General features: G+C 44.1%; 1 protein-coding gene across 13 annotated transcripts in view; it reads left to right on the plus strand.

The window, feature by feature from the left end:
* The window catches only part of CAMK2G (calcium/calmodulin dependent protein kinase II gamma), a 118,095-nt gene that overhangs the window by 66,893 nt on the left and 37,407 nt on the right, over positions 1-13,795 (plus strand). For all 13 annotated transcript variants that reach the window (XM_027649369.1, XM_027649381.1, XM_027649368.1 and 10 more), the window contains 7 exons: positions 1,971-2,025; positions 2,586-2,651; positions 5,496-5,568; positions 8,648-8,750; positions 9,623-9,706; positions 10,571-10,665; positions 13,261-13,383. In XM_027649369.1, coding sequence (XP_027505170.1) covers positions 1,971-2,025; positions 2,586-2,651; positions 5,496-5,568; positions 8,648-8,750; positions 9,623-9,706; positions 10,571-10,665; positions 13,261-13,383 — 599 coding nt within the window. The remainder of the gene's footprint in view (positions 1-1,970; positions 2,026-2,585; positions 2,652-5,495; positions 5,569-8,647; positions 8,751-9,622; positions 9,707-10,570; positions 10,666-13,260; positions 13,384-13,795) is intronic.

Consider the following 13,795-nt stretch of genomic DNA (forward strand, 5'->3'; position numbering starts at 1 on the left):
CTACTTTCTGCCAAGTGCTCAGGAGGCAAGTTTTCTTGTAAGCACAAAATTGTATTGCAATAAAGTTATTACATAGCCAGCTAAAACTGCTTACTTGGAGGATTTTTTTGTTTGCAGTGAATGCTTTAAGGAACATAGTTCTTAAAGGTGATGTGTCTCTGTTTTCCTGCAGTAGGAACATCATGTTGCACCTGAAATACCTATTGTACTGGTACTCTAACTGTACTTGCATGTTTACAGCATTATGCTGGGTGGAGTACTCCTCCCAAACCCCTGCAATTAGATATGCAGTAGAAATGCTAAGGAAAGGAAAGTGGTCAAGGGACCAGGTCAGAGAGCTTGTAGATAAAGGGAGGAAAAATATAGGAATGAACAGGCAAAAAGAATAAGGAAAGAATGATATCCTTTTAGATAAGGTACTGGCAGTGGTCTCTGCACATCTGTGCTACTCTGTGTTCTGAGTTTGCGCGTGTTTGCGTGCATGTGGAAGGGTGCCTTAGCAGAGGAGAGTTGCAAGGAGGAACAGAGACGAGCATTGCCAACATGTGCAAAAACTGTCCCCTATGAGGTAGGATCGTGTAACACGTGCTAGTTTGAAACATTCCCAAGACAGTGGTGGTATCTGATATCATGCACCAATAAGGGATGCAAACTGACCTGTTGATACTGGCAGAGGGAAAACCATGATGCTGGGAAGATCAAGGCAGGTCACCTGTATTGTATGTGGAAGAGAATGGAAGACAGCGAGGAGAGGCAAAGGTACCATTAAAGTGACAGAGCAGGATAATGAGATTTCTCTTGTGAGATTGAGACCAGTAATGTTACTTTGGTCAATACTCGATTACAAGGTGTTACAGTGACTGAGGCCCAGTCTTGTCTCAGCTAGTTGCTTTAGTTGGGTGAGATGGTCATGTGAAGAAGACACCTTGTTTTAGTCAGGCTGTGAAGGTTTAGAAGTTGAGTCAAAAAGGATTGCTAACTTGTGACTGATTGGCAGGGAAAAGTGTGAAGTTTTGCAGAAGAGGAGAAAAGCAAAAAGTAAGGGTTAGGTAGCAATGTGAAATGAAGTTACTTCTCTTGGGTTAGAACTAGTTCCAAAAAACATCAAAGAAATTGAGATTTTAATTCAGACAGGAGAAAACAGCACTGTGCTGGGTGCATAGATACAATAATTATTGCCTATGTGTAAAATGAGGAAAGGAGGACAGAACCCCAGAGATCCCAGAATATCAGGGAATAGTGGCCCATTGTGGGCCTGCACATTAAAGGGGACAAGGAAAGGTAAAAGGTGAAGATTAATTTAGGTAATAGGAGCAGAATTAGGGAGAGATAGGTAGCTAAAGGTGGATGAAATTTTGAGAAAGGGAAATCAGATCAGATATGTCGTGTAACAAGCAGGTCAGAAAAATGAGACAAGAAGCTGGTTCTGAATTTTGGATAAGGATTTGGGGTGTAAGTCAGGATGAAGTGAGGAAAAAGAAGTAAGAGAAGGGAATGTCATGTAGCCTTACAGATGAAAGGCAGAAGGAAGACCAATGATACTGATATGCAGGTAGGGTCAGTAGTCAATTTATGGACTGAGGCCTTGCTTTGAGACTCTGAAAAGAGTTTGTTTTCTGGAATAAGAATGGATGGGGAGAGACGGCAAAACATGAGCATGGAGGAAAACATTGGCAGATGTGAAAGGAAGGTACTGAAGTGTTAGAGAAGGAGAATGAACAGGAGGTCAAAGATACTTAGAGTATGTCTTGACATTGGGGAGGGATGAGTGTTTGGGAAGGACACCCATCTGTTCCTTTGAGATAACAGAAGGAAAGGGGTCATTAAGGGAGCACAAAGTGAAGGGCATGGGGAATTAATAGACTAATTGATTTGAAGGAAAATTTGGCTGTGTGCATGAGTTTGATTTGTGAAGTGTCATATTTGCTACATGGTCTGTAAATCTCCATTTCTTGATTATGTTTTTGCAGTGCGACTCCATGACAGCATTTCAGAAGAAGGTTTCCATTACCTTGTCTTTGATCTGTAAGTGTCTGTCTTTGATGCTTCACCAGTGATGCAGGCACATTGATAGTTGACTAAGAGTGGAATAAAAAACACCTGCATTACTGTAATTCTCCCTTTCTCTTTTGAGACCTGTAGATACCTCTGGCCTATTTGACAAAAATCCATTGACTGTGTGGTGGGGACAGACCAGGAAGGCTCCTGGCACCAGGTGTAAGCATGGAATGGCAAAGAATAGCTATCCTGTGTATGGAGACTGACTTTTGCCTCTGGGGCAGCCTAGGGGAGGTCAGAGGAGGGGTGTTGTTCCCATGCTTAACGCATACTAAACTCTGTAGAGGTGTATGGACAATCCGTGCGCAGTCCGTACACTGCTGGTGAAATGGAAGTCCACAGTGTCAGTCACATGGATATGCCAGTGTGGGTGCCACGGTGCTGGAGCTCTGCTCTGGTTCCCCTGTGATACAGTTTCTCACACAGGCTGTGGCAAAGGGTCCACATGAGGGGCCACATACATCCTGTGCATCCTTGAGCTACACGTGCATGGGCTCCGTAACCTCCTTTGTTCTTTTGCACTCCAGGGTTACTGGTGGGGAGCTCTTTGAGGATATTGTTGCTAGAGAATACTACAGTGAAGCAGATGCCAGGTAAGGCTCCTTCCAGACCCTTCCATGTATGTGCCATGTACACACATTGTACATACATGTACAGTGTACAAGTGGAATGAGTTTCCTGACCGCTGCTCTGTGCATGGCTTTGTTCTAACACTCTTACTCCTTGTCTGGAGAAAACAATTCCTCTTTCTGCTATTAACATAAGCTTATTGTCACAGTCAACCTGACTTGCTGCAGCTCTAGCCCTTTCCACTTGCAGACCTTGCTGGCTCTGCCACTTGCAGATGCTGTGCTCTTTGCTGGGAGAGCCATTGCTAGCAACTTTGTCTACCTGACCTCTTTGGTGGGTGGTGACAGTGTGTCCTTACTGAGCAAATGTAGGGGAGAGTTGTCCTGTGGCTGTGAGGGTGTGCCTGCTTGGCCTCTGCCTTCTCCTAACAGGGTTTCCAGTGATGTGCCCTTGCTGTTGGGCAGACCTATTCAATTTGCCAGTGTCTAGGTAGTGGTTTACAGAGGAGTGGGGAGAGGGGGCTTTGAAGACTGTGTTTCTGTGGAAACCCTCTGTGACTGTGAGCTGTTTGGCACAGTAAGAAAAGGCACAGTCTGTGAGAGCAACGTTTATATTTTAATGTTAAAAATATATAGAGTTATGCCCTTCTTTTCTTCAATGGGTCCCCTCTCTCCCATGTGTGAGCTTCCTGAAGTGGTATGTGCTTGTCCCTCTTTATGCAGTGTGAGTATTCTCTGCAACAGTAGCTGAGGGTGTTCTCTGACCCATCCATCTGCTGGACACAGCATCTGGAATCAAAGCTGGGATTAGGCCGCTCCTGTTCTGCTTTAGCATGGCCTGGAAGTGACCCAATGGTGACATTTTACTCTGCTTATTCTGTGTTTGTGTTCTTATCCCACACTAACCCTTGCTGAAGCAAGAGTTAGGGGAGCCATGAGAAGAGAGGGGTAAGATGGAAATAGTGGACACTGTGGCAGGTTGATCTTGGTAGGCAGTACTGTGAGAAAGATGATACTGAGTGCAAGGAAGGAAGGAGTGTGTTAGTGTAGGGACTGTTGATGGAATCTGCAGGTGCTTATTTGCTTTCCCTGTGGTACACTTACAGCCTGTCTCCTGGGCATTGCAGGGTTTCAAACAAGGCGTTGCGCTGCACGCTCTGCTGTGAGCTGTCTGGTGGCTGGGAAGGCCAGTGAACTCATCACCTCTGCTGGAGCTCCTGGCAGAGAGGTCTGAGAGCCCCACAGATGTTTTCAGTGGGGTGTACAGATCTTGTGGGCACATCATCTCAGATGGATAAACAGTCAGTCATGCCACTCTGCCTTGAAGTTGGGAAGTTTTGAGGTTATCAATCACAATCCTTCCGCTGTCCCTCTTGCCAGTGCCTGTTCCCTGAAGTGCTCAAGAGCTGTCAGTGACTGACACTGCTCAGGAAAATTATGGCAGAGTTAGGGGAAAAGAAGAACTGTCTGTTGCTCTGTGAACCCTCCTCAGGGTGCTCAACCCTCTGATTGTCAGCCGGCCAGGTCTTGAAGTGCCCACAAGATGACAGAGTGAAACTCCTCCCTTTCTCTCCCCATGCCGTGCTGAATTCCAGAGCAGGCTGGGAGAGCAAGGAAGCGAGGTCTGTGCCAATCTGCCGTGTTTGGCTTGCCTGGGACACCTCACACTTTTGCCATTTTTGGCCAGAAAATCTCTCTCGCTCAGACTCAGCTCTGTTCTAATTATACATTTTTGTTTTGGGAGCGGGGAGATTTTCATGGATTCCGACCCTAAGGATCATACTGCCAGCTCCAGAGGGGTGGGGGTAGCAAACACACAGTGCTGCACCTCGTCTTCTCTTCCTCCCCCTCACCCTCTTCCCATCTTTTCCAGAAGCCTTTTTCCCTTCCCTCAAATATTTCACTCATTTCAAATTTGTTCCCCTGAGATTTGTAGAAGTTGGTGAGGGGACTGAGAGATCCTGCAGTGAGGACATAGACCTCTCTCAGTTGCCCACATCTGCATGCTTACTGCCCAGCCACAGCTGTCAAAATCCCTATTCCATTACACATTCACCCTTGGCAGCTGAGTAAGTGTATAGTGGAAGAGATGGTTTCAACCAGGAATCTCACCCATGGGCGTGTTGTGCTGTCCTTATGCGACAGGTGTAAATAACATCTTGCTTTTGCCTTATGGTTTACAGCAGTGAGAATGGCAGAGACAGGGTTTTCTGTGAGCTGGGGGAGTGCAGCACACTGCACTTAACGGAATGAGTCTGCTTTTCAGATTACTAACCCCTTAAGTGGGATCTGTACTTAAAAGGCACCCAGCAAGCGGGTGTGTGTGCGCATTGTGTATATAAAGTGCTTGAGATGCTGCTCTGAAAGCTTTGCAAACTGGCAGGCGCCCAGGCGTCGTCATCCTGAATTTGTCGGGGGAGGCTGCTGCTCTCTCAAAGTTTATTCTTTGCTCGGGACTAGCCCAGCAGAATGTTTCCTGGAGTGATTTGGTCTTGCTTGCACAATTTCGGCTGCTGTTTGCAGATACTCAGATGCCTTGGTTGCTCTGTGTGGGGTGAGCACTGTTGTCTGAAGGAACAAGTGAGAGGCTTAATGTGATGGGAAGGAAAGGAAGGAAATGATGGGAGGTAGGAGAGAGGCTTTGTGGTCCTGCTACAGAAAGGATGTCTGGCATCCTGTTGCTGGGAGGCTGGGGATGTTCAGCTGTGACAGTACTGAGCTGTGACATCCAGTGGTCATGACGAAGGGATTCAGCCTTGGGTCTTGAACTTCCCCCTAGTACAAGCATAAAAGTTAGGGAAATAGTTCTGGGATGAGATGTCAAATGTGTGTGCGTAACTCTGTGTGTCTCTCCCTTTTATCTTGCAGCCACTGTATTCATCAGATACTGGAGAGTGTGAATCACATTCACCAGCATGATATCGTGCACAGGGACTTGAAGGTAATGTTTCCTCTGTGCTGTAGTCTGAGGAGAGCAGCCCAGGGCATCATTGGAAGAGTCAAGACAGGAATACTGTGTTGCCAGCTGGCAGGAGTTTTTTTTGTTGTTGGGTTTTGTCTTTTCTTTACTTGAACTGGGCTCAGGGGTTCCTGAAGCACAAATTTGCTTCTTCAGAGTTTTCTAGAGGGTGTGCTGAACTCTCGAGGACGTTTTCAGTCTTTGTAAACCTTGCCAGCTCTCAACTTCTCTGAGGCAGCTCCAGGATGAAGTAGCTGTGAATCTTGGAGTACAGTAGGCTTCCAGAGAAACTTGGGTAGGATTCATTATAATGAAGGATACTTTCTAGTTTTTGATTGAAGAGATCTCTAGAGACCTGGAGCAATCTCTGTTCAATCTGTCAGGATGAGTTTGTCTGTACAGAGCATGTGTATTTTTATTCTGCAGTGTTGCCAAACACATGCCATTGTGCTGGGGCCGAGATGCTCCACATGAATTTTTTGTGTCATTTCTTTCTTCTCTCATCGGTAGAAGCACTTTAAATCTAAAACCAAAACTGCTGGCCAGTTAAACAGTGGGTGAAGCAACCATTTGCCACATTATAACACATTTATAGACCCAGAGCCTCCACTGTGGAGTTACCTAAACTCCCTTCCCACACTGTACCTGCTGTACTGGGAGCTGGGCAGGCTCCTGAATGAAGAGATTTGTGCGGGAAGATCTGCCCCCTCTGTCTAAAGTGGAAATGATGATGGTCACCAGCAGTCCAGTTAAATTAAATCAGGGTGACACTGGCTACTAGTGTTGGTTTTGGCTTGTTAAACAATGCAAAAGGGGGAAAGTAGAAAAATATTTTGCAGAGAGCAAGGCAAAAGCACGTTGCAAGCTTGGTGGTGTTTTAATCTGGTGGACAACCTTTAGTGTTTCTGGCAAAGTCCCATGCAACACTTTTGACCTGCTGATTCACGGCACTGTAAAAAGATGCAAATGATCTACTACGGAATGGCTGACAATTAGACTTGACACTTGCTCTTGAGAAAGCAATATTCAAGAGTTACTACTGCCCAAAATTAGGGCATCTGTGAAAATCAGTAGTGTTTTCCAGTTCAGGATAAGTTTTCCTTCACATCCTATGTTCAGATGTATAATCTGGTTTCCTTCCAAAAGTTTTGTTTGTATGAAAGTTAGCAACTTTTTTAGAACTTATCAGATGCTAGACACTCCTTGTTGTAATTAACATGTTTCCTCTGTTTCTTGCTCTGATTAACTGAAACTATCCAGGCCTGAGGAGTAACCATTTCTTTTAGCAATGCAGGATCCTGCACTTTTTATGTAATATTTAGCTCCTTGCTAAAAGCTTGGCCTTCAGGATCAGTGTGTAATAACTGCAGAGCTTGCTTCAAGTAAAGTTTTGTCTTTTGCACCTCCCTCTCATAAGCCTGTCTTTTGGCTGAAATGCTATTAAAGAATGTCAAACATTGAACTGCCTATAGGGACCATAAGAAATTACAGAGTGCATTCACATCCTCACCAAAAAGTATTTGAAACCTGAGACAACCCATATGTTGGCAAACATGCACATGGATAAGCACCATTAGCCTTAAGGTGTTTGCTTCTAAAATAGAGCTACAAATAGTGCTTAGTTAGCATAAGTCTAGCTTAAATGTCACTATTTCTTAGTCAAGCTAAGCCCAGCTGTGATATGGAGTTGGGAGGGATTTTCAGAACATTTCATTTGTCTTCTGCTTTAGGGGCTTGTTTATAGCAGTGAATTTTCATTAGTGTAGCTTGATTAACACAATCTTTTCCACTTCCCATATAGTGAAGAGCCAGTGGCATCCAAATGTATTGAGATCCAGTTTCCCCTCCTTCCATGCTGCTTATGGCAAGGGATGTGATGAGGAAGGCTGTTTTCCCTTTATTCAAGGCAGAAGGAGGCACATGCCCAGTACTTCAAGACAGATGAATAAGCAAAGCATCTTATGCCTGTCAGGCAGAACAGGGGTAAAGTGTTGCCATGAGATGAAACTGGTGAACAGGCTGCAAAAAAAGACCTTTGTCAGATTTGTGAAACTGAGACAAGCTCCTTTTTCTGGATTTCCAGGCTTCCAACTTAATATGAATTGCACAAATGATCAAAAGGGGATAGGATGAGAGACTGCATTTGTCCTGCCTATCTACAAGTTGCTTTTCCTGCAGAGCCATAATAGCCACCACCTTAAAGGCTTTGGGGTTTCAAGGGATCCCATGTAACTAGCTGCTCTGGTGCTTCAGAGGAAGCTACCAGCTCTCACTCCAGTTTTTGGAGTTAAGTCTTCTGCTGACCACAACAGAATTATAATCCAAGTGAGATTCATGGAAATGTGAGGGGCAAAATTCTGTCTCCGTTTCCTGGCCCATGGGGGAAGTGACATGGCTGCTTGTTGTATAGGTGATGGCAGCAGTAGCAAGACAGATTATTTTATACTACTGTAAATGTGTGGCATGAAAAAATTGCTTACAAGAATACTCACTGCTGTGCTACTTATGCCAATTTGAGGCTGAGGCTTTTTCTGTAAGGGATGAAAACTACTGCCTATCCAGATGATGCCTTCCCACATTACAGCATTGAATTTGGCAGCCCTTATTAGCATCATATTTACTTTTCCAGTGCCTTGGGGACTGTCTAATGTTCATGGGGAGAAACATCACTGCAGATTGTATCTACTGCATCATCCCTCCCTTCTTGCCCCCCCACTCCAGTTATTCTCTTCGGGGAGGGCAGAAACAAGTTTTGGCTTATGTGCTGCAGGAACTGTACTGCCAGTGCCCTCTGGTGTCAGCATGTAATGTATGGACTGTGCTGGGAGAGGCTCTGGCTCTCATAGAGGAGCCAGAGGATTTGTGTTAGATGTGAGAATTATCTGCCACTCTAGGTCAATGCCATTCGTTGCTGTTTCTGTGTTTTCACCTGAACAGATTTAGTACTGCTTGCTCAATTCAGTCAGCAGGTGGAATTTGATGATGTGAATACTAGCTAAGAGGTTTTAATGAGGATGCAAGTCTTTCATTCTTACCCCTTTTTTTTCTTTCTTCTCCCCAGCCTGAGAATTTACTACTGGCAAGTAAATGTAAGGGTGCTGCTGTCAAACTGGCTGACTTCGGACTGGCTATAGAAGTCCAGGGAGAGCAGCAGGCCTGGTTTGGTAAGACTGTTAGAGCTTTCCCACTTTTACTCCCCTGTTTCCTGCCAGCTGGTTGAGTTGCACCCTCCCTGAGTACTTTCTCTTGGCCCTTCCAGCACACCTCTGTCTATTTGGCATTGCTGCTTCTTTTTCAGGCATCTCAGCCTCTGGGACTTGGGCACAAGCCTAAGTTCAATAGAGGAAAGAATATGATAAATAAAGACAGAAAAAAATGGCTATGTGTTTCTCTAATTTTCTTCTCAGTTTACAGTAGATGCTAGTGTCAGAGATGAAGGCAGCTGCTAAGTTTAGACCGTGATCTGAACTTTCATACTGCTCAGAAGTGTAGACATCTGGAATTTTGTTTGGTCATTTTACAGAAATGCGTTTGACCTGGCCTTCCTCAGGACACATTTGGATCTGGCCTTATCTTTGTTTAGCTAAAACATAATTAGAATGAGACCTTCTCGGGTTAAACAACAACTCTGAGACTGAGTGCTGCCAAGATTCTGGAGAGATGGCTGCTTCTCCTGGTGTGCCCCCACCATTTACCAATTCGATGTGTCCTGTCTGTGTCTTGTGTTTTCAAACTCCAAGCCATTCTATGTAACGATGCTACAAGGCCTGGCATACGAGTTTGTGCCCAACTGATTAACATGGTCCCTCTTCTGTTTTTCCTGCAATACATAGACACTCAATCCCATCTGATTTTCTGTTCCAGTTTTTTTCCCCTCTTTTTGTGGGTATACCAAAAGGCAGCTCTAGCAAATAGGAGATGAAGGGTGGGAACTGGGTTTTAGAATTTGTTGGTTACTACTAGTGGATTTTGTGATATGGCAAGATCTCTTCTGCTTGGGTACTGTAAGTACTTCATGTCATCCATTTCCTGGCAGGGTTTGCTGGTACTCCAGGCTACCTCTCCCCTGAAGTCTTAAGAAAAGATCCTTATGGAAAACCAGTGGATATATGGGCATGTGGTAAGATTCTGTCAAAATGTTTTACACTTAAACAAGGTGATTTCATGTAAAAGAGCACTTCCTTATAGCCTGTTACTGGGAGGGTGTGCAGTGCTGTTTCTTTTTGGGTGGAGACATAAAGGCACACTTGAGAATAAGCACCTTGTGTAGATGAAGTTAATACTGCAGCCTGAAGATTCTGGCTCTTAATCCTTTCCTCAGGCCATCTAACAGATGTTTGAGACTCAAAAGATAGGACCTGTCTATGCTTTGCAGAGTCAGTTGTTTAGATAACTGTAGCAATTTCCTGTTACACTAACTATGTAGAATATGAAATACTGTAAGAGGGATGATTTTTTTTTAAAAAGTAAGTATAAATGTATCTGTGATGGATAAGTTTAAAGATCTGTGATATCAGGGTTGCCTGACTTGGACTCAATGGTTCTCTGCAGACCAGGAGTGCTACCTTTGTCAGTGTCATTTTTGTTCCAAGACCATGCAAAATAAGCATCTAAAAATATAGTCCTTCCTAAATAGCCCCTTGCTGCCCAACAACCCCAGGACATGTTGTTTCATTTTACTCTGAGAGCAGCTGGGAGCTGCGGCTCACCAGCCATGGTAGCCAGAGTAGGGTAGAAGGACATCGTGCACCTTGTTCTAGCTCTTGGGAACTGGTGTTAAGAGTTGAACATGAAGTCCCGGGGTGAGGTTCAGCAGATGAGAGGTTTGTACTGTCTTTTGCTACCTCAGAAGGCTAAATATAATGGCAAATGAAGATATGGAGCAACCATTGCCTTGGGGACTGTTGAGAGGGAAGGAAGAGGGGCTGAAGGAATAATTGGCGTATTAGCCTAACCATAGTGTATCTGTGTCTCTCCCTCCCAGGAGTGATTCTGTACATATTACTAGTGGGGTACCCTCCCTTTTGGGATGAAGATCAGCACAAACTCTATCAGCAGATCAAAGCCGGAGCCTATGACGTAAGGGCACTTTCTTGCTGAGTACCTGCATGGGTGTAGAAGCCATCCAGAACAAGGCACTATCTTACTTGGTGTCCAGCAGCAGGCCCCAAGCTTCTCTGCAAAGTGATGTTTGGCATGTTCATATACCTTGTTATCTTCACTGCCTGGGATACAGTCCTGTTTGGGGCTACTGAAAGGATATGTGGAAAGCATCACAGTGGGCACCAGGATGTTGCTGGTCACTAGGGAGATGCAGAGCTGAAAATGCAGATGGTGGGAAACGGTGTCTTCTAGTGATTTACCACAAAGTGTTGCAGATATAGCCAATGCTAACTTTTTCAGGGGAGCAGACTGAAGGTAGAATGAAGGGGCTCATTATCAAGGCCTAATAGAAAGTATGGGGATGTATTCTGTACAATAATAACTTAAATTATGGCCTTTGGTCTCTGTGCCATAGTGGTATCTCTTCCAACCGTGGAAAGCATGGAGCCCAGTGAGAAGACTGAATGGAGGGAGCCATTGGAGGGGTGGCTTTGTGGTGGGGATCAGCATGTTGGGTTGGAGGCTCTGGTAAAAAGCCAAGCAGTTCATGGAACACTTTTTAGAGCACGGCAAAACTAGGTGTAAAAAGTGCCTGAAAGAGGAATAGCAAGGAGCTTAGTACTGGGGAGCAAATGTGGTGTAAAATGTGGCTTGGGTACCACAACTTGAATGTTTGACATAAATTCTTCCATGTAAGGAAAGGCTCAAGGGGGAAGAGGGAACTCTTGGAAATCCTAGTTCAAAGCCCATGGGCATGAATATCAGGAGGAAGTTGGAGGTTTCATTTTGTGGGCTGTCTTGTGGTTTGTATGTTAAAAAAAAAAAATAAATAGGTGAGGGTTCTGCTGGACTCCAGTTAACTCCCAGCTTCTGTGCTGAGACCGTGAGAGCGGCTGTACTGGTGAGAACAAAGGTCTGCCTAACCCTGAGTCCTGGCTCAGTGGCTTCCTGAGAGGAAAGTGATGTCTTTGTGCTTGATAGCCTTAAATGGACTTGTGTTCTTCTCTTGCCTTCCTGCCCCTCTAGTTTTTGTGTTGCTTATTCTTATTTTAAGTGTTTTTGCACTCATTATGTTGGTAGGGATTTTCAAAGCACTTCAGGAGTTAAATATCTAACTCTTTCTTTGAGTCAGGAGGAGTGAAGTGCCTGATCCCTCCTTATCTGTCTGCTGTTTTTGAATTCTTCCCTGTGGTGAACAAGTTTAGTAGATTCTTCCCCTGTTGTGCCTGGTAGAAAACTACTCAAGTTTTACTGATGTACCTGCCACTGGTGTCCTTACCCCAGCACCAAGGGGCCTGTATGCACAGGACCAGTCTGGTTTTCTTCCTTGACCATGATGGAACTGTCAACAGTAAATTAGGACTTCGTGCTATTGGTAGGGGTTTTGCAAGGCATTACCATGAATACTTCAGAGTTCAGGTGTGGAGAAAGTGTCCTGGCTTGAAAGCTCAGTGTCATAATTTTTGAGTAGTCTCTTGCAATGTTTGTAGAACAAATTGTATAATGCCTTGCTGATGCTTGCAAATGCAGAAATAAGATTATATGCAAATCAGATATGGCAGGTGTATTTTTATGACCCAACAGAAAAGCACAAAATGCAGGAGAAAAGAGATGGGTTAAACTTCTTCTAAATAATGTAGTGCTGTAAGGAAATGAGCTCAAGATGGGTCGATCTTCTCCCCATCTAAAGACAGGGAGCTTTACCCCAACAGTATATTTGTCTTTGTGTTCTCAAGTTCACCTGTATTTGTACAGTAGATTCATCGGATTTAATCTCAGTGTGCTGTCATCCATACCACATGCAAGCATCTGGGGGATGGTGTAAATATCTCCTCTTTGTCACTAATGGAATTATAGGAGAGAGCAGTTACCCCTCATAGATGATCAGCAGCTGAAATACTTTAAATTCTTTACTATGTTTTCATGCTTCTGTATTCCCATCCACTCTTACATCGCTCTTGCTCCCCAAGTAATGATATTGGTATGGTAGATGGTTGCTAACAACTTGCTGGTGGGTTGCTACACCTAAGTGACTAGTATTGTTCCAGGATACTGTGCTTTATGGTGGGAAAAGTGTATCCGATGGGATGTTCCTTGTTAGTTGTTTTTGCTTTCATGTGGTTTTGCTGTATTTAAGTGTTTGTGATTTTGCATATGCTGTTACAGCTTTTAGCATGCTGGAGAAAGAGCCAGGTGGGGTAAAAAAAGATAGTGCTTGTGTTTTATGTAAGAACTCAGTCAAAAAGATCTGTGACTTTACATTTTTGACTGTTGAGTGTGAAAGAAATTCAAAGGTCTGAGTGATTCCTAAAAAACTTTTAAACTCTTAATCTTCCTGCCTATGTCTGGTGAATGGTACAGGTGTGTCCTGCTGTCTGGTACCATTCATTTGCTGGATTCTGTATGATTTTTGTTCAGCGTGGGTTTTCACAAAAATTAATGGGGTTTGCAAATGTTTGAGCCCTGATATCCAAAGGGCAAAAGCTGGAATTCAGCTGTGTAGGGGGGAGAATCTCATCTGCTAGTAGAAAGTATTTTCCTTTGATCATCTGTTCCTTCTTCCTCTTTTAGTTCCCATCACCTGAGTGGGACACTGTGACTCCTGAAGCCAAGAATTTGATCAACCAGATGCTGACGATAAACCCAGCAAAGCGCATCACAGCCGACCAGGCTCTCAAACATCCATGGGTCTGCGTAAGTGTTTTCCTCATTACAGGTTGATTTGTGGTGTACCCTGAATGGATGTGTCAGGAAGGCTTGAAGGACCCAGAATATTTTAAGTATTTCAAATTATGATTTTTTTTGGTTAATGACCTTCAATAAGCCAACTTTGTCATGCTGTGGTGCATTTATTGCCACTGTAGAAAAAAATCCCTTATTCTTTTAGAAGTTTTGTCAATATCTGTAGTTTCTGTTTTTTCCGCACATCTCCTCTTCTAGTCCATGTCATCCTAAAATGTCAAAATGGAGTTTGGCATCAGACAAAAATTTTAGGATCATTTTGTTCTTCATCTCTACTTAAGTTTATGGCATAGCATCTTTGTAGCATTTGAGACATTTCTGCTGTGCTTCAGCTTAACTGGCTGTAAACTTGAAATCAGCAAAA

Source organism: Corapipo altera, unplaced genomic scaffold (assembly GCF_003945725.1).
Source record: "Corapipo altera isolate COAL_440 unplaced genomic scaffold, ASM394572v1 53, whole genome shotgun sequence".
Lineage (NCBI taxonomy): Eukaryota > Metazoa > Chordata > Aves > Passeriformes > Pipridae > Corapipo > Corapipo altera.